We start from the raw sequence: 21,041 nt of genomic DNA on the forward strand, positions 1-21,041 counted from the left end.
CCTGGCCCACCTGTCTTCCCGTTGTTGGTAACAGCTAACAAACTGAGGTAGCTCTGTGCTAAGGTTATATGTAAGGGACAGCCATTTTGGACCATTCACTCCTCCGGTTCGCCGTGCCACAGCAGCCAAGCAATCCTTCACCGTCACCAGATTTTCACAGGGAAACTGATTCACCATGACATGGGGCCTCTGCTCACTCAGAGTCCTACAGATAGTGCATACAAATGTACAGGAAAAAAGGTGAGTTCTCCAACATGCAGCAAGACATTTATTTCACACTGAATAAGCTCCACTTCTAAGGTTGGTTTCAGAGCATGAACAACCTCCCAGATTTCAGATATAATGATCACTGAAGCTTTAAAAAAACTTGCGCTGTCAAGTAATTGGGAACCCTATTGATCATTCTCCTTCACAATAAAGTGCAGGGCGGCACATGGCTAGCACTGCTGCCTCTCAATGCCAGGGATATGGGTTTGATTCTGGCCTGGTTTGTATGGAGTTTGCATGTTAAGCATAAGAACATAAGAAATAGGAGCAGGAGTAGGCCATCTAGCCCTTCGAGCCTGCCCCGCCATTCAATAAGATCATGGCTGATCTGAAGTGGCTCAGTTCCACTTTCCCGCTTTTCCCCCATAACCCTTAATTCCCTTGTCTGTCAAAAACCTATCTGCCCGTGTCTTAAATATATTTAGCAAGGTAGCCTCCACCACTTCAACGGGCAGAGAATGCCAGAGATTCACTACCCTTTGAATGAAGAAGTTCCTCCTCAACTCTGTCCTAAACTACCCCCACCTTATCTTGAGGCTGTGCCCTCTAGTCCTGCTGTCCTTTCTGAGTGGGAAGAATCTCTCTATCTCTACCCTATCCATCCCTTTCATTATCTTATACGTCTCTATAAGATCCCCCCTCATCCTTCTAAACATCCCTCTGTTCTCCCCATGTCTGCGTGGCTTTCCTCCCGCAGTCCAAACACTTGCAGATTAGGTGGATTGGCCATGCTAAATCGCCCCTTAGAATGTGTGTGTGTGTGTAGTTGTGTGCAAGAGTGAGAGCGTGGCTATGCTTGATGTAGTTTAGTGCCCCACAAAATATAAGCCCCCGATGACAGATTAGTGACTTGGTCCAGGAATAATTAGCTACAGAAACACACGAAAATCTGACCTATGCACCATCAGGGTGCAGGAAGGTTGAGGGAAAGAGATAATAAACTGTAATTATAAGGATTGTGTTGTTGTCTTATATTTATGGACATGACAAATCTTTTTGCTCCCCTCCATATCTGGCTCCAATCTTGAAGAAGATTTCAACTGACAACTGTTGCCTTCAGGTATCTCACCCAAATTACATTTTGTGATGGCTTAATGGTATGCTTAGTCAAGCTGTCTGAATGGGACATCACACTAACAAACAACCCTGTTTTCATTTGTGTTCATACAGCACATTCCTAACAGGGTTTGGTGATTAGTAACCATGAATGTTGCTTAATTACTTCCCCCATGGAGAGGAAGAAAAAAAATTCCACAGTAGCCAGTCTCCAAATTTACTCCATGTGACATCAACTGAAATCAAAAGGCTGAGAGCACTGGATACAGCAAAGGCTATGGACCTGACGAAATCCCAGCTGTAGCACCGAAGACGTGTTCCAGGATTGGCCCTGCCCTTAGCCATGCTCTTCGAATACAACTACAATACTGACATCTATCCAACAATGTGTAAAATCACCCAGCTATCTCCTGACCACAGAAAGTAGGACAAATCCAATCTGACCAATTACTACCCACCAATCTACTCTCAGCCATCAGTTAAGTGATGGAAGGAATCTTCAATAGTACTATCAAGGAGCACCAACTCACAGTAAACCCATTCACTGATGCACAATCTAGATTGTTCTCCAGACCTCATTACAGCACTGGTCCAAACATGGACAAAAAAGCTAAGTTGCAAAGGTGAGATGAGAATGAATTGTTTTTGACATCAAGGCAACAGTTGACAGAGTGTGGCATCAAGGAGCACAAGTAAAATTGATATCAGTGGGAATCATGGGCGAAAACACACCTCTGGTTGGAGTTACACCTAGACAAAGGAAGATGGTTATAGCTGTTGGGAGGCCAGTCACCTCAGCTCCAGGACATTGCTGCAGAAGTTCCTCAGGTAGTGTCCTGGGCACAACCGCTTCATCAGTAATCTTCCCTCCATCATAAGGTCAGATATGGGATGTCTATTGATAGTTTTACAATGTTTATAATTCCTCAGATGCTGAAATAGTCCTTGCCAGCATATAGCAAGAACTGGCCAACACTTTTGGGCTAGCTGGTAAATTACATTCCTGTCACACAATGGCCATGTCCAAAAAGGGAGAATTTTATCATCTCTCCATGATATTCAATGGCACCACAATCGCTGAATCCCCACCATCAACATCATTGACCAGAAATTGAACTGGACTAGCCCTATAAATAGTGCGGCTACAATAGCATGTCAGGGGTTGGGAATTCTGTGGCAAATAACTCATCTGCTTGCTCCCCAAACCCTAGTCCATCACCTACATGACACAAATCAGGAATCCAATAGAATACTCTCCACTTGCCTGGATGAGTGCAGCTCCAACATTCAAGCTCAACACTATCCAGAAGTAAGCAGCCCATTTGGTTGGATCTTATTATCCCTGGAAAATGGGTAAATCAGTGGCCTGATTGCCAGAGTCAGATATAACCATTTCTTTCACACCTTTAAAGGCAAAGGTTCACTTGAGTTGCATCTTGAGCCTCATACATGTTCGTCCAAATTAACAGCTGCTGTCATGTGGGAATTTTGACCAAGTCTCTTAACTTTATCAAATACTATGATTTAGAGCCTGCCATGGTTGGTAGTAATTTAGGTTAGAGCCTCTCTCTTCCTAGTTCAACACGATTTTTACATTCTTCACCAGTATGAGGAACATGTATATTGAAGGAAGAAGAAACCTATCTCCAGTACAATCATATTTTTCTTCTCAGAAGCTTACTCCGTACCACAGTCCTTCCCTCACCTTTTCCCTCCTTACACCATCTTCTACTTTTCTCATTTGTCAAATAAACTGAAGTACGGGGTACAGTTTGCAATTCATACTTGAGAAAGCAAGACTTCACCTGATGCTTCTCTGAAGTCATAGTGCTCTTGAAGGGATGGCTCTTAATTGTCCCCCCTACTATTCCTGCCCCAAACCCAGTCCCTCAGGAATATCATCAATAAAGAGGGCATTTTGAAATTACTGCAAGAATTATTGTCATATGAGGAATGGTTGAGGGCTCAGGGTCTGTACACACTGGAGTTTGAAAGGATGAGGGGGGATCTTGTTGAAACTTACAGGACATTGTGAGGCCTGGATAGAATGGACGAGGAGAGGATGTTTCCACTAGTAGGAAAAACTAGAACTTGAGGGCAGAGCCTCAGGCTATAGGGTATAATCCTTTAAAACAGAGATGAGGATAAGTTTCTTCAGCTAGAGAGTGGTGAATCTGTGGAACTGTTTGCGGCGGAAGGCTGTGGAGGCCAGGTCATTGAGTGTCTTAAAGACAGAGATAGATAGGTTTTTGACTAATAAGGGGAACAAGGGTTATGGGGAAAAGGCAGGAGAATGGGGATGAGAAAAATATCAGCCATGCTTGAGTGGCCGAGTGGCCTAATTCTACTCCTATGTCTTATGGTCTTAAATGAACTGAAGTAAAGCTCTAAGTGTAGACAAAATGCCTCTCTGGATTTTGAGGTTATTAGCTTAGGCACCACATGCCAATATTAGTAAGGTTGCCAAATGTGATTAAATGTATTCCTGGCGGTTTCAGCACATAACTTGCCACCACACTAATGCCACCTCCCCTCCCCACCCTCCACCAGCCCCTTCAATTCCTGGAGAATCTGGGGCAGTGCTGAATATTGACCAAACCCTAAATATTGACCAATATCTTCTAACGCTAAACACCACCGACTGCTTACCAGGCCAGTGGAGACGAGCCAACATCTGTCATATTCAAAAAAAAGGGACAAAAGTCAGCTAGGAAAATAAAGATCTATAACGCTCACCAGCATCATTTGCAAATTGCTTAAACATGTTGTCATTCTCATGTCATGAAGCACTTTGAAATTCTCAATATCCTGGTAGATAGTCAGCATGGTTTGGAGTCAAAACGATCCACTGAGAGTTTTTACAGACTGGCAATAACCTAATTTCAAACTTCAAAAAAGATGAAACTACTCAATACTGGATTTCTCTTTAGCAATGTTCCTCATGAAAATGTCCTTGCCCAGGCTTCACTACTGTGGAATCAGAATGACATTATGACATCCAAGGCTATGGGGCAAGTATTGGCAAGTGGGATTAGGTGGACAGATCAGGGCCTTTCATGTGTCAGTGCAGACTTGATGGGCCAAAGCGCCTCTTTCTGCACTGTAGCATTCTGTGATTGAGTCTGGTACATCCTTACCATCAGAAGTCAAAGAGTGATGGAGAATCATCCTCTCCGCAAGATGTGTCTGTGCCTCAGCGATCTGTGTTAGAACCTTTACTCCACAACAAGTTAAAAAATAAGGCAAGACTATTTGCAGATGACTATGTGGTTTATCCATCATGGAAAGCTCAAGGTTGTATCAATTCAGTGCAATTCAAGATGATCTTTTGGCATTAATGACAGGATCAACAGGAAATGGCATTTAATACCAGAAAATATTGTGTCACGTGCTTCACCAACAGAAACGATCCACCAGCAGATAGCTTACATTCTTCAATCGATAGATGCATAACCATACCTGATGGTTCATCTTAGAAACAACCTTCAAAGATTCCACATTCAGCAGATAATAAAACAAGGTTCTTTAATTTCTGAGGAAGAATCTTTGGTATTGCAACAAGAATATCAGAGTTACAGCTTAACTAATATTTGTTTGTCTAATTCTGGAATATGCAAGTTGTATATGGGATCCTTACATGGCAAGAGATATAAATAAGGTTGAAGCAATCCAAAGATTTGCTGCACCATTCTACATGAATCAGTACGGGAAATACGAGTGGACACATCCTTGATCAAAGATTTGGAATGAGAATCACTGTAGGAGGAGGGAGAAAAATAAGACTGACCGTGCTCCATACAAGAGGCAATGGGCTGGTGGGAATTGACAGCAACAAGTACCTGGTACCCTGAAGCAAAGCAGCCAACCACACAAACTACAAACACCATTCTTTTTTCCCAAGACAGTATATCAACAATCATTCTTGCCAAGGACAAAAGACCAAGCTGCCAAAGGAAATAGTCACAGCCCCATCATTTGAAATCTTTATGACCTATCTTTAGATTGTTTCCATTTGTAAGTTTTCATTATCAGGACTATATTTCAGCAGATCATGCCTGGTTTAATTGGCCCTAATAGTATCCATATAAATCATAGAATAATAAAATCCCTACAGTGCAGAATGAGGCCACTCGGCCCATCGAGTCTGCACCAACCACAATTCCACCCAGCCCTTATTCCCGTAACTCCGCATATTTACCCTGTTAATCCCCCTGACACTAGGGTCAATTTAGCATGGCTGATCAACCTAACCCTAAATGTTGGTGACATACAGATATTAGCCTATGCTCTCAACACAACTAAAGCAGAAACATACAATATGAGGTTACTTCACTATCCCATGGAGGAATTTCCCCCTTCCAAAGGTGAAGATGCTTATCAGGGGTGGGTAACTCAGTTTGTGTCTCTGTCCTGTGAAAGTTCATGAAAGAATAGATGGCACGAATGGAGCCTTGCGCCCCAGCAAATGGAGTTGGATTCCAACTTGTGCCAAGGATTGTCATTGTCGACATGACACAATCTTGTGCACTTTGGTCTCTTTCATCCGTCCATTCTGTAGAAAGCTGAACTAGTTACAGCATGCATTTTTACACAATGAAAACCAAATGGTTATGACAGCCATCTCCCTGGAGAATGAATTGAATATTCTCCTTCCCATGAACAAGACACTGACCTGTAGTCTTTGAAATGGTTGTACAAATAAAGGATATCTGCCTCCTTTTCATTTTCTGTAAACACAAAGCGCGGGGAAGTCAGGTTCTCTAGTACTTGTTTAAATTCTGTATACACCCTGAAATGAAACATGAGGGATGTTAACATTATGAAAATCAAAATAGGTCAGAGCTACTGAATGAGAACCATTATTAGCTAAAATAATATGATAACTAATCACCTTTCATGCTTATACTTGACAGGGCTATGAATGTGAAAATAACGAAAAGGCACATAGGATTATTCAAGCTATATTCAAGTTTGAATATATAGACCGCTAGTCTATATCTGATCTGGTTTGTTACCTGTAAACCATCAATGCCAAAACCCTATCCTAAGGGGTATAGCAACAGCAGAATGAGATTGTACTCCTCAAACCATTTATTTAGGTCAGGTTGGTCTGTTAAATAATTCTATCTAACCCTGCCCCACTCCCTTTAGAACCATAACTATTGTACAACAAAAATCTATCAAGGATAAGGTTAGAAAACAATTTCAAGGTTCCATTACAATCAATGGGACACATTTATATATATTTATTTTAAAAAGTAATTGAAACTGAGTCATGCAGGTAATTTTAATACAGATTTTTGTGCAATGAATACTAAGGATAAGAAGAGGACTCCTCGTAAATATTGGCAGTTCTGCAGGGACACACTTCTGAAAAATAGTCACCTCTCCAAAAGGGGAACAAAGGGTGTATTTTCAAGAAAAGTGAGTGGCTTCTCAAACAGAAGTATGGGAAACTCAAATTGTTGTTATAATTATGGGAAAGCTCAGACAACAAATAAACAAAAAAGCTCTTCGAACCTGCAGCTGTTTCCAATTAAGGGCTCAGGCTAAGTGAACACAAGACTGTCAAGGACATTGACTGAGAGGGCCGTGAGAGGTGCTTGTTAGATAGCTCCACCATTATAAAGATACAAGAGAATCACACCAAGTTCTTGAAAACCTGCTGGTCCCTGTCCATCTGCAGCACAATGATCACCCTGCAGAGCAAAGCAGAATTACATAACTGTTTATACGTACTTGAAAATTTTATCTTTCTGATAGACTGGTGCTTCTATTGGAAGTGGTAAAACTTCTTTATTATCAGCAAAAACGGTCTGAAATTCAGGAAGTGCATCATGGTAAGATTTTGAAATGATAAACGATGTGTTATCTCAAATGCCATTAGCAGTATATTTAAAGTACATAAACCAACTTCTACACTTCATATTGCTCAGCAACAGAAAAATGGTTACGTCTGCAGTAAATTGGGATTGTTAGAATGTGCAGGCCAGGCTGGGCTTGACTGATTAAACAGTCTTCAAACATCACTACTGCGGTCCACGTTAGCCAGCTGGAAAAAGGTACTAGACTGAAATGAACACCAAACTAAACATAAAAGCAAACTACTGCGGGTGCTGGAAATCAGAAATAAAAACAGAAAACACTGGATAAACACAGGAGGTCCAGCAGCATGTGTGGAAAGAAACAGAACCATAGAAAGATCATTTAAACTTGAAATGTTAACTCTGTTTCTTTCTGCAGATGCTGCCAGACCATCGAGTTTATCCAGCATTTATAAACATGCCCAGCAAGGAACCAACACATTCAGGAGAGGTGGGAGGAAATACTAAACAAAGATTTCTGTAGCATATGGAACAAAGAACAAAAAAAAATTACAGCACAGGAATGGGCCCTTCGGCGTTCCAAGCCTGCACTGACCATGCTGCCCGACTTAAGTAAAACCCCGTACACTTCCAGGGAACATATTCCTCTATTCCCATATCACTTGTGTACTTGTCAAAACACCATTTAAAAGTCACTACCATATCCGCTTCCACTACCTCCCCTGGCAACAAGTTTCAGGCACCCGCCACACTCTGTAAAAAAAATCTGCCTCGTACATCTCTTTTAAAACTCGCCCCTCACACCTTAAACCTATGCCCCCTAGTAATTGACTCTTCCACCCTGGAAAAAAGCTTCTGACTATCCACTCTGTCCATGCCTCTCATAATTTTGTAGACTTCTATCAGGAGTCCCCGCAACCTTCATCGCTCCAGTGAATAATTTAATAATCTGTTTACTAATAGCTAAATGGCGCAGTGAACTGGAGATCAAATATAGTGCCAACATCTATGCTGCATTCAGGTTAAGCAAATACTCACACCAATTGAAGCTCTTACCCTGTAATAGGCGTCTGAAGGTTCACTGATATTTGCATTAACCTCCTTCAAATCAGCTGGCTCCCAAGGTAAGAGCTTGCATTTCCTAATGAGTGGATTCTGTTCACCATGTGCATGATCCCATGTCACCTCATCTATGAGAAATTTTCAAATATTTTAAAAGTGAGACACATACATCCCATTATACCTACAAACGCCAACATGTTTTTCAAGTTTTTTAAAATCAAAACCTTTTGTATCTAAATATTCAAGGAGCCAGAAAAAAAGTGTACAATGTACTGTATTTTAACACAGTGATAAACAAATTATAATTACAACATAATCTAATGCATCCCATAAGACAACAGGGTGACACAGTGAGTAGCACAGCTGCCTCACAGCGCCAGGGACCTGGGTTCAATTCCGACATTGGGTCACTGTCTGCGTGGAGTTTGCACATTTTCCCTGTGTCTGCATGTGTTTCCTCTCTGGAGCTCTGGTTTCCTCTCTCAGTTCCAAGGTGTGCTGGTTAGGTTAATTGGCCATGCTAAATTAACCCTAGTGTCAGGGGGATTAGCTCAGGTAAATTGTGGGGTTTTATGAATAGGGCCTGGGTGAGATTGTGGTTGGTACAGACTCAATGGACCAAATGGCCTTCTTCTGTACTGTAGGAATCTATGTACAACCAACAAAAAGTAACAGGCTGCAACCAGTCAGTCTTGCATTTCTCAACTGGATGCTATGACAGTCTTGACCTCTCTTCTCATCATGTCCTGTGCCATGTTTTGCCTTTAAATGCTTAACCTTCTCCTGAAGGTGTTTCTCTCACTCTGAAGTGCAGTGACCTGCTAGCAAATAACATTCATTTGGGCTTTGTCAGCAAGTGTGGGCAAATTGTTTGACAAGTTGAGGGCATGTGAAGGCCAACTTGATCCTGGGTTCATTTACAATCACGTTCACTTTCCACAGAAGTTAAAGATCTCATGATGATAGTGGATTAGGAAGACTATTCAGCTCATTCCACCATCCTGAAAGATCCTAAAGTTGTCCTCCCACCCACCATAGCATTAAATAGTGTCTTGGGTAGTTCTAGGGTTTCAACATCTTTCTGAAAGTCATGGTTATGCTTTGAAGAAAGATCAGCCCGAAATTTGCTCATGACCAGCTTGAATCTCTGAACTCTAAATTAAGCTATGATTAAATTAAATGTTTTATTGCAGATTTATTGTCCCAATTACTAAATCTTATATAGCTTCAGATCACTTTTCAAAACCTCTTTTAAAAAGTCTAACTTTTCCCCATATTTCCTCTCAACTCTCAACCCTGAAAATGGAGGGTAACTTTATGGCTCTTCTCCATCCCATCCTCAGCATTTGAATTTCTCTATTATTTCATGGCAAGTAGAACTAGATGCAGTTTTCAAAGATAATCTGACTAAGTATGATAAAGTTTGATCCTAGCATATCCCAGGCTGTATTCTACTGTCTTGGTTAAGTGGTTAAACATTCCATTCCCTTCACTGATTGCACCAGTTGATAGGAAGAGCATCAAGTTTGCTCCCAAATCCCATTCAACTTTATTTGTTGTCCTATTTTAACACCATTCTTGGGACATATAGATAGTTTTTCTTTACTTTCATGTGCAGCACTATATATTTGCATTTGTTAAATATCTTCTGTTATTCTGCTCCCATGTCTGTTTTATTTAGCCAATTCTGTAATTTGAACTGCCTCTTCCACAGTTTCTCCGAGTATGTATCATCCGCAAGTCTCACCACTGTGCACTGAGTTTCTGAATCCAGGTTACTAACATAAAGTTAGTGGTTCTAATATCAAGCTCTGAGGCATCCCACTCAGTCACCCCCTCCATCTCTATCTCCAAAGTAAAATTCTTTGAACAAATACTCACTGTTTACTGCCTTTCTAATGATTTCTGCTTCATTCCAAGATATATACTTGAGTTTTCACACCTGAGTTTAACCGCAAGCCTTTCATGTGGAACTGTGTTAAAAGCGTGACTGCCAGAAAGTACTGCATCACAGAACTTTTAACAGCCAGCTTACTCAATGAAGACAGGATCTTCCTCTTAAATCACGTTAATTATAACAAGTATGATTGTACAGATAACCAGACTGTACTCCTGATAATTGATTCCATTATTGTACATAGAACCACTGTTGCCTTGTGTCTGTTTTGCTGCCCTTTCCAATTAAGACCATTTCCAGCCTACAGCTTTCTCCCTATTGCCCAGTGACTTCCTCCCGAGTGTCAATGTTTCATGACTTCCCTCTATTTTTCAGCCAGGGATAAATCTAATCTAATTTGTTGAGCCTTTTTAGGACTTCCATTTCACTTATGTTTAAGGCATTGATTTTACCTGGGATACATTAGTATAAGGAGTGGCATATTGCTCATGGTACTCTTCGGTGAATGCTGGAAGATGGCAACCATTCAGAATATTTATAATGTGATCATCTTAATTCTTCATATATCATCAGCAGCAGCTTTCTCTTACTGTTAGGGTACCTGAGTAATGTTTTTTAAAATCATATTTAGCTCCAATTACTGTGCTTTGTTAGAGACCTCTCATTGCTTTTGAACACCCTTTCAAATCTGTTTCTGTAATGTTTTGTATTCACCCCAATTAACCGCTTCCCACAGGATCAGTAGAGGGCATTTTCTCCATTGAATTTGTTATGTTAATTCATTTAGGTTTATACTTTTTAATTTGAGCATGTCAACGATAGCATTAATTAAATAGAACTCCCACGTGATACTACTGTGGTCACCAGTGAGCTGATAAAATATATTTCTACATGGAGAAATCAATGCCACTACTTTTCAAAAGTTGCCCATTGCACATCATCATCTGGTGGTTTCAGCAAGTCTTCTAGGGTATTTAATGGTCATCAAATGCAACCTCTCTCTCATGAACCAATATTTCTTTTATTCTGGAAGGATTCCCAGTAATTTATGAAGATGATCGTGTACTTGCATTGTGCTGTCAGCCACTTATTTACAGTCTCAGGCTTTTCTTTTTGGGGGGCGGGGTGGTGAACATCCCGCCTTTCCTGAACACTGGAGTCATTCTGCTTCCCATAGCTTTTATCTTTGAGTTAATTGTCATCTATGTGACTTTCATATTATAATTCCCTGCATTATTTATTCTTATGGGGATAATTACCACTGTGTCTCCAACTACCCTTTTCTAACATTTCAATGTGGGCTGCTCCAGCTCCAGATAAACAAAATAACATTCTACAGGTTACATTCTATCCTTACATTTATTCTTTCATGGAATGCAGACAACGTATTGCCCATCCCCAACTGTCCCAGAGAAGGTGGTGGTGGAGGACCACTTTCCTGAACAACTACAGTCAAATGGGCAGTTCCAGGATTTTGACCCAGCAACACTGAAAAGAACATTGATATAGTTCTAAGTCAGGATGATGAGAGTGGCATGGAGGAGAACTCTCAGTCGGTAAAATTCCTATGGGACTTCTGCCCTTGTCCTTCTAGGTGGTAGAAGTCATGGGTTTGGAAGGTGATGGTGAAGAAACCTTGATGAGTTGTTGCAGTGCATCTTGTAGATAGCACACACTGCTGCCACTAAGCATCAGTGGTGAAGGAAATGAAGGTTTAAAGTGGCGGATGGGGTGTCAGTCGAGCAAGCTGGGTGGTATCAAAATTTGAGTGTTGTTTTAGCCACACTCATCCAGACAAGTTCACACTCTTAACTTGTACCTGGTAGCTGGTCGAGAGGCTTTACAGAGTCCAGAGATTGAGAGACTTGCGGCAGAATTCTCAGCCTCAGATCACTTTTCCTGAACAAATGATTGGTCCCTTAGTAACATACAAACTGTGGCTTTGTTTAGTGCACACATACTAGGAGAGAGACAGATAGAGCAACAATGTAATCCGACCACACAGTAAGCCAATCCAGAAATCATATTACACGTGGCACAACTGGGGCAAATAAGAACATAAGAAATAGGAGCAGGACTAGGCCATCTAGCCCTTCGAGCCTGCCCCACCATTCAATAAGATCATGGCTGATCTGTCGTGGCTCAGTTCCACATTCCCGCCCTCTCCCCATAACCCTTAATCCCCTTGCCTATCAAAAACCCATCAACCCGCGTCTTAAAAATATTTAGTGAGGCAGCCTCCACCACTTCAACGGGCAGAGAATTCCAGAGATTCGCCACCCTTTGAGTGAAGAAGTTCCTCCTCAACTCCGTTCTAAACTGTTCCCCCTTTATCTTGAGGCTGTGCCCTCTAGTCCTACTGTCCTTTCTGAGCGGGAAGAGCCTCTCCACCTCTATCCTATCCATCCCATTCATCATCTTAGAGAAAAATGGAAAAATAGAAATGTGGAGTTTGGAACAGGACACCAGAAAACATGCTGAGACAACTAAATGATGATGCGCAGCGAGTAACCTTTTTCAAAAAGATTGGCATCAAAATGAAGAAGTCCAACTTATTCCTTGGTGACTTCACCATGAAGAGCAGCAAAATGGGTTAAGATCATTTCCAGGAACATCCAGCCTAGTCACTTACCACCATGATCGAGATCTCTCAGTGGCCAAAGCAAATTGAAGGCAATTTGTCCTGGCCCGTAAAAGAACGGAGCAGTTCGAAAAGTTGGTTCATCCGAATGCTGGATTTGCGATCCGAACTCATCCATAACGTACCAAATTGGCACTTGCTCTTCAGCTGACTGTAGACAAAAGTACAGGCACAAGGACAACGACAATGAATTTGTGTGCAAGCACTTCAATTTTGTACAAACCTGACTGACACTGAGTCCCTACTTTCTCTGCCCTGAAGGTGGCAAATCAATCTAATGCAGCTTTAAGATTTTAAATATCTTATTCCTGGATCATCAGAATGATAAAACGGCATATGACAACCTTCCCTTCACCAAAATAGCAGCCTATTTAACTTAAAAGCAAAAAGCTGCTCTTTTAGGGGTCAAAGCTTCAAAGTGGACAACTGGACTTTTATCTTTACATTAAGCTAGATTTTTGATATTACCAGTTAGATCCAGGATAAAGTACAATTCTGCTTTCAGCATCATAATTCACCAGAGGGTTAAATCCCATGTTGAAGAAGGTGTTCTAAGGAAATTCAATTAACTACGCAGTTTAAAGTTTATCCGTGTCACAAGTAAGCTTACATTAACACAGCAATGAAGTTACTGTGACAATCCCCTATTCATCACACTCCAGCGCCTGTTCGGGTACCCTGAGGGAGAATTTAGCACGGCCAATGCACCTAACCAGCACATCCTTAGGACCATGAAAGGAAACTGCAGCACCTGGAGAAAGTGCAAATTCCACACAGACAGTGACCCAAGCCGAGAATTGAACCCAGGTCACTGGCGCTGTGCTAACCACTATTGTCCTGATTCTATAGCTAACTTGTCTTACATTAACAAAAAGATTTGCTGTCACTCTTGCACCCCAATTACGCCTCATGGATCTTACTTACCCCCTGAGATAGCTGGTACGTATGGCTGAATCTCGACATAGCTGCCATCACATCATCAATAACATCATCATCTGGAACCTCGCCATGGAAATCCACCCCAGTAAGGTTAGCCATTCGATGGAGTAAGCCTGGGACCTCCCATAACTGCTGACGAGCTTGATCCATTCGGTACGTCCAGGCGTGATCAATTAAGAAAATGCTGAGATACCGGAAATTTTGATGAAAAGTCTCGTAATAACAAAGCTTTTAATGTAGAGCAGCAAAAGGATACAATAGTCAAAAACACAGGTCAGAAACCACATGATTGTCTCTACAACGGGGCATCTAAAAATGTATGCCTTAATATTATATTCCGAGGTTTATTGAATCCATCATGTTCATTCTGAAAGTTAGAATTCATTAACCCCCATGCTGTATGTAACTATTTATAGTCAAATAAAGAACATGTTCATTTCATTCTGAAATGATTCACTTCTACATCAACTCATCTGCTGGCAAAGATATATTACTTAGTACTTGGTATGGATTCTCTCAGTAGTTTTCTATGTCACAAATGTGCCTAGTAACAAGCAATACCAAGAATGTAACAAAACCAACAAGTAGAAGCCACCAGCACTTCAAAAGGCATTTCACATGATGTGTGTCTCCCAATAATGAGATTAGCAGGCTTTAGACAGACCAGAAGAATATATTGTCATACTAACAGGAAATATCATAATTAGACAATTGATTGATCAGAGGAGATATACATGTGATAATTTTTATAGCCACAGAAGCTGTGGACAGAAGCCACAGACAGCAAATACACAGAAAGAACACCTTGTACAATCGCAGCTTTTATATTCCATTCCCCTTGCGATAAAGGCCAACAATCCATTTGCCTTCTTGATCACCTGCAGACTGAGTTTTTGTGATTCATGCACAAAAATTCTCACAACTTGTATTCCAACCATTATTTTGTAAATTGAGTTTCTGTCTTTATATGCCCGGTTTGTGAACTGAAATCCCATCACCTGATGAAGGAGCAGTGCTCCTAAAGCTAGTGGTTTGTGCCACCAAATAAACCTGTTGGACTTTAACCTGGTGTTGAAACTTCTTACTGTATTTAGCTCATAATTAGGTCAGAAAAATCTTGTTAACTCCACGTTCTTGTGCTAATTCAGGTATTTAAGGCAAATTTTATTTTAAGAACTGATAAATATCCAATTTAAATATTTTACAGTAACAATATTTGGATTACAAAATGGGATTCCCTACTAGAAATAAGATTGGGTTGTCTATCTTTTCCTAAACTACTGGCATGAGAATTGACTGTTCGCATCAACTGTGAATTGCATGCTTGATTCTTTAATAAACTTATATAAAGTTTAGAATGTACTTGCCTCACATGGTCTTCTGTATCACATTCTTTGATGGAGAGATACATTAGGGGTGAGATTCCCATGTCCTTACAATATCTGAAATATTATAATCTGGTTGGAATTTGGTTAAAAATGCAACCTGGAGGGGGCTAACATTCTCGGCTTGTTTTGTTCCTTTGGGGAGAATTAGACCCATGTGTCTTTAGAATTTAGTTTTCTTAGTCTTAAATTGAGAGTGAATATCTGGGAAGTGTGCTTGATGTGGGATGGTCCCAAAAAAGGGGCTAGGATTATCATCCAGCACAGAAAGACAGCAGGAAGCTAACACACTCTGGATTGTACTGGAGCAGTTCCTGATCAAGGAAAATGGTGCAGCAAAATATTTACTTTTAAACTGAGGCAAAGCAGTTTTGGGTGAAGATTACCATAGTGCGAGAGTCCAATCAAAAACTCACTGAATACACTAAAGTCCAGAATTGCAAGGCGCCCAAAAAGGGGCTCATTCAATCATCATTTATGTTGGCAAAACATGCAGTTTAACCTCAACCTAAAAAAGATTCTCTCTTCAGTTAAGTGCTTTGCATGTGTAAATAACTCACCTTTCGTGCAATTCAGTGATTATTTTATTTACATACTCTAGAATGTTTCATGTACAGTAATAAGAAAATAAGAACATAAAGAAATAGGAGCAGGAGTAGGCCATCTAGCCCCTCGAGCCTGCCCCACCATTCAATAAGATCATGGCTGATCTGAGGTGGATCAGTTCCACTTTCCCGCTTTCTCCCCATAACCCTTAATTCCCTTGTCTGTCAAAAACCTATCTACCCGCGACTTAAATATATTCAGTGAGGTAGCCTCCACCACTTCAATGGGCAGAGAATTCCAGAGGTTCACCACCCTTTGAGTGAAGAAGTTCCTCTTCAACTCTGTTCTAAACTGCACCCCCCCACCCCCCGCTTATTTTGAGGCTGTGCCCTCTAGTTCTGCTATCCTTTGTAAGCAGGAAGAATCTGTCTATCTCTACCCTATCTAGCCCCTTCGTTATCTTGTAAGTCTCTATAAGATCCCCCCCTCAGCCTTCTAAACTCTAACGAGTACAGACCCAGTCTATTCAATCTCTTTTCATAAGCTAAGACAGAGCTGAATTGCTTTTCAGAATACCACAAATCAGCCCATGCTTTGCAACGTTTAGTCTGCAAAAAGTGGACTAAGCCAAATTTTCACATTTCTCTATGAAACAGTCCATTACCTATTGGGGTCTGAAGCCTGAAGGCCATCTTCTTTGGTGATAATAACTTTGTAAACAAGCGGTGAGCCAGGATTAAGCGTCATCTTTTTCTGTTCTGCGTCTTCATCAACTTCGTCATCTTCCGCTTGTATGATCCCAAATACCTCACCCGCATCGAACACCTGAAAACATAACATTACACGTAACACTAACTTAGCAAAACTGGAGAAATAGTGAAAGGAGTGTAAAACTTCAAGGAAATGTAATACTTATGAGAAAAATCTGGCAAATTGACTTACGCTTTCCACTTTTGTGTTTCTTCAATTAACATCACTGAAATAGGATACCTGGTCATGCATCTCATTGTTTGAGAGATACTGATGTGCACAGATTTCCTACACTATAATTCTAAAGTATTTAATTGACTATAAAAAGTCTTTGGGATAATCCAAGGCCAAGATAAACAGTACTTAAGAGGCCCTTTACTTCCTTCGCAAACTCAGTTTAGTAAATGATCCAGCCATTGGTTGCCATGGATTGTTTAGATTTTCATAACTGACATTCATATTCAAAATGGTGGCTCCATTATTTAAATAAATGAAGCATAAAGTGTGCTTATTCAAAATTCAACTGGCTTTTCTTCTCAAGCTGATCATTCAAAATTCAATCTGGCAACACAAGTAAAATTAAGTCAGTTTATGAAGAATAAAAATAGCACAGCACAGGAACAAGCTCTTCAGCCCATCAAGTCTGCACCGACACATGACGCCTTCCTAAATTAAAGATCTTTTGTCTCTATACACACCGTATCCCTCTATTCTCAGCTTATTCATGTATCTGTCAAGATGCCTTTTAATCATTGCTAGTGTATCAGCTTCTACCACCTCCTCTAGCAGCGCATTCCAGGCACTTACCACCCTCTGTGTAAGAAAACGTACCTCTCACATCCCCTTTCATTCAAGATTTGGGCACCACTGGTGAGGTCAATATTTATTGCCTATCCCTGTTTGCCACAGTGATTGTGGCAAACTAAATTGCTTGGTAGGTTATTTCAGAATCAGCCACGTTAGTGTCACATATAGGCCAGACTAAGTCAGACAGCAAGTTCCCCAAAATAATTAGTGAATCTTCAGGTTTTACAATGAGCCAACAGCTTCATGGTCACTTATTCTGGCAATCTCAAAAGCAGTTTTGTAAGTTGCAGTATGGCTATATCATTAGATCTTTTCAGTTAATGTCCTGAAATTGAACAATCAATTTGACATTACCCAGGTACAAACATGTTCTCACTACCGGGAGGCAGCATATGCTATTGCCCATCCCTAATTGCTCTTGTTCAGGTGGCATTTTAAAATCAACTGCATTGCTGCAGATCTGGAGTCACATGTAGGCCAGACGAGGTAAGGATGGCAGATTACCAAACTGAAAGGACATTAGTGAATGAGAAGGGTTTTTAATCACAATCAACAACTATTTCACAGTCAGCCTTTTAACTCCAGCTTTTTATTGAATTCAAATTTCACCATTTGCTGGGGTGGGATTCAAAATTAGCTCTCCAAAGCATTACCCTGGCCCTCTAAATTACCAGTCTAATGATATTACCACTATGTCACCTTCCATTGGTGCAATAACTTACATGAAGAGGAAAATGTGGCTTCAAATCCTACACTCCAGTCAGGTCTCATTTGATCCACATAAAGCAACAGATGGAAACCAAAATGTGTGTGTATGCGTGAGAATGTTTTGGATGCAGTAAAGGGCAAAATGAAAGTTAAATGTAGATACTATTATATATCTTCTAATAGCTAGCCAGAGACCAGTGGCAAGAGAAGAATGCTACTGGAAATACTGGAAGAATGCCATTGAACTACCTGCTCAAAAATAAAACAATCTGATAAATTCAGCTCTGGCAGCTACACAGTTCAGCTGGAACCCCAACTAATTCATGGATAATACAATAAACCCATGGCTGTATTCTGGAAAAGCCTCAATTTTAAAATTATCACCCTTATTTTCAAATCCCTCCATGATCTTATCCCTCCCAATTATCTAAACTCCTCCAGCTCTACAACTCTTGAGATCTCTGTTCCTTCAATCCTAGACTCTACGACATCAGTAATTCTTATCACTACTACTGGTACATCTGCCTTTTAGCAAAGATTAAGCATCAGATCAAGCCCAAGATGGGGTGCAATGCTTTATTTTCTCAGCTTGGATCTCATGGATCTCTCTTGTAGGAACAATGAACTGGATTCAATTGGAATTTGAGTTTGGTTTTGGAGCACGCATGAAATGGATTTAGGTTTGGCCGCTGTACTCTGAACATTGGCTTTGTAAATTTAAGGATGGAGTATTTTTTTAAAAAAAGGCTTCTATAAACGATTACTGGAATAGATGACACAGGAATCGCATTCAGTATTCCAACCAACATTTTTCCCTCAACTACCAGCAGCACAGTAGTTAGCACTGCTACCTCAGTGCCAGGGACCCAGGTTCATTTCCAGCCTTCGGCTACCTTGTGGAGTCTGTTCACACCATGTCTCCATGGTGCTCTGGTTTCCTTTCAGTCTAAAGATGTGTGGATTAGGTGGATTGGCCATGATAAATTGCCCCTTAGGGTCCGAGGAGTTAGTGGAGTCAAAACATGGAGTTACAGGGATAGGGTCTGTGTAAGTTCTCTGTTGGAGGATTGGTGCAGATGCGACGGGCCGATTGGCCTCCTTCAGCACTTCAGGGATTTTATTCTATTCGAAAACTACGACCAACAGATTAGGTAGTCATTAATATCATTTACACATATTACCCACCAAACAAGTAACTATATTTTAACAAGTAATTAACTGGCGATGAGACACACAGGATAAATATAATTTCATTCCTTCAATCTCTCCACTCAAAATCATCCAAATCTAATTTGCACTAGCTGCGATCCATGGCTACTTCTGCAGCAAACGAATACTCGCTGCAGTGGCCTCCTCGGTACGAAGTCTTTAAATCCAATTGCTGCCAGGGCCAAGATATCAGTGCAAACTGGAACTTGTTAAAATCAAAAGGCAGCTCTGTCTATTCATAATCTGTGCATAAAATCTTCGGGGGAAATAAGGCCGTGCAGAAATATTTCACAATTTAAATTGACGCACGCGACCAAAAAAAACTTGGAAACATTTCGCTCAGTGCACCGGAAGAGTTTGTATCACGTCCCACCCACCGCCCCAATCTACCAGAATCTGCTGCTAAATAATAAAGCACCACAACCTCCTGAGCCAGTTTATGGTGCAAACTCTCCCAGTAAAGCGGTGGCACTCCCGAGCTTTCCAACGCTGCCCGGTGAGTGTCTATGAAGAGCTGCAGCTCCACTGGCTGCTCCCCGCGTGCTTCCATTGTCACAGCTGCTGCCTGGACTCACACACTGAGCCCACAACTCACAGCGCTGCTACTTCACCGCTTCAAAAAGATGTCCAGGCGCCTCCTGCAGGCAATAACACACAGGAGAAACACTGCTGTCAGCCTAATTATTGCCACCACCCTCCCCCTGGTCCCTGCAAATCACCTAAGTGCCACCACCCTTCCCCATCCCATGCAACTCATCAAGTGCCATCACTACCATTCCTTTCCCAAGTAATCTTTCCGTTATTTATTCCATTCTCTGTTGAAGCACTCTCAGGCAACAGTTTCCAGATCCCCAGGCTGTCAACACTCCCGGATTGCCCTGGAATCTCCAGGAATTAATTATTAATTTCGAGGACTTGACTACAAATAACTCTGGGAAGGGGGTCACTGGTAATAAAATATAATGGTGTTGCTTTCTTTCAATAGTAAGAAGTCTGACAACACCATTATGAGTTTGCACGTTCTCCTCATGTCTGCGTGGGTTTCCTCCAGGTGCTGCAGTTTCCTCCCACAGTCCAAAGATGTGCGGGTTAGGTTGATTGGCCATGCTAAAATTGCCCCTTAGTGTCCTGGGATGTGTAGGTTAGAGGGATTAGTGGGTAAGTTGTAGGGGAATGGGGATAGGGCCTGGATGGGATTGTGGTCAGTGCAGACTCGATGGGCCAAAGGGCCTGTTTCTGCACTGTAGGGTTCTATGTTCTATGTTCTATAACACCAGGTTTAAGACCAACCAAGCTTTTGGGGTTTGCCCTTCGTCACCTGATGGAGGGCAAACCCTGAAAGCTTGTGAGTTTACTATCAAATAAATTGGTTGGACTTAAACCTGGTGTTGTCAGACTTCTAACTGTGTTTACCCCAGTCCAATGCCGGCATCTCCACATCATGGCTTTCTTTCAACACAGCTTTTTAATAATCATTAATTATTGGACATGGAAGACAACGACAGTATTTAACCTGTTGGACTTTTTTGAAGATGGGAAGTTCTGATGAAGGTGGAAGGTTACAGAGATACATAATGCATATAGAAGTGTTTTTTCCTTAAGCTTCTCAGCCTTTTGACTAAGGTCAAGCATCAGATCAAGCTCAGGGTGGGGTGCAATAGCTTAACTTGTCAGCTTGGACCTTGTTTGTCTCCACTGTGGGGAACACGATTGGATTCAACTGAAATTTGAATTTGGATTTTGGAGCAAGCAAGGAGTGGATTTGGGTTTGCTTGGTCCACTCTGAGCACTGGCTTTGTATCTTTAAGAATGGAGTGAAAGATTTTTTAAAAATGTTTTTTCCCCCAGGTCACCATTTCTTTTGTTGATCAGCACCTTCAATATGTATCCTCTGGTTTACAGTCCTTTGGCGACTGCGATTTTTAAAGGAACACAGTCAAAGCAAAATG

General features: G+C 41.2%; 1 protein-coding gene across 3 annotated transcripts in view; it reads right to left on the bottom strand.

The window, feature by feature from the left end:
• Positions 1 to 19,690, bottom strand: part of ttll12 (tubulin tyrosine ligase-like family, member 12) — a 36,580-nt gene extending 16,890 nt beyond the window's left edge. The window contains exons 1-8 of one of the 3 annotated variants that reach the window (XM_080190819.1): positions 19,517 to 19,689; positions 16,283 to 16,443; positions 13,673 to 13,871; positions 12,740 to 12,899; positions 8,205 to 8,338; positions 7,063 to 7,139; positions 5,996 to 6,112; positions 11 to 205 (exon numbers count right to left, since the gene is read on the bottom strand). In XM_080190819.1, the coding sequence (XP_080046945.1) occupies positions 11 to 205; positions 5,996 to 6,112; positions 7,063 to 7,139; positions 8,205 to 8,338; positions 12,740 to 12,899; positions 13,673 to 13,871; positions 16,283 to 16,443; positions 19,517 to 19,642 (1,169 nt within the window). In that variant the 5' untranslated portion in view covers positions 19,643 to 19,689. Of the gene's footprint in view, positions 1 to 10; positions 206 to 5,995; positions 6,113 to 7,062; positions 7,140 to 8,204; positions 8,339 to 12,739; positions 12,900 to 13,672; positions 13,872 to 16,282; positions 16,444 to 16,560; positions 19,411 to 19,516 lie in introns of those variants that run through there. The other 2 variants (XM_080190821.1, XM_080190820.1) reach the window with 2 other exon arrangements.
• Positions 19,691 to 21,041: the final 1,351 nt, after the last annotated feature.

The sequence above is a fragment of the Carcharhinus amblyrhynchos genome, chromosome 6 (assembly GCF_965287045.1).
Source record: "Carcharhinus amblyrhynchos chromosome 6, sCarAmb.v2.hapA, whole genome shotgun sequence".
In the NCBI taxonomy this organism is placed as follows: domain Eukaryota; kingdom Metazoa; phylum Chordata; class Chondrichthyes; order Carcharhiniformes; family Carcharhinidae; genus Carcharhinus; species Carcharhinus amblyrhynchos.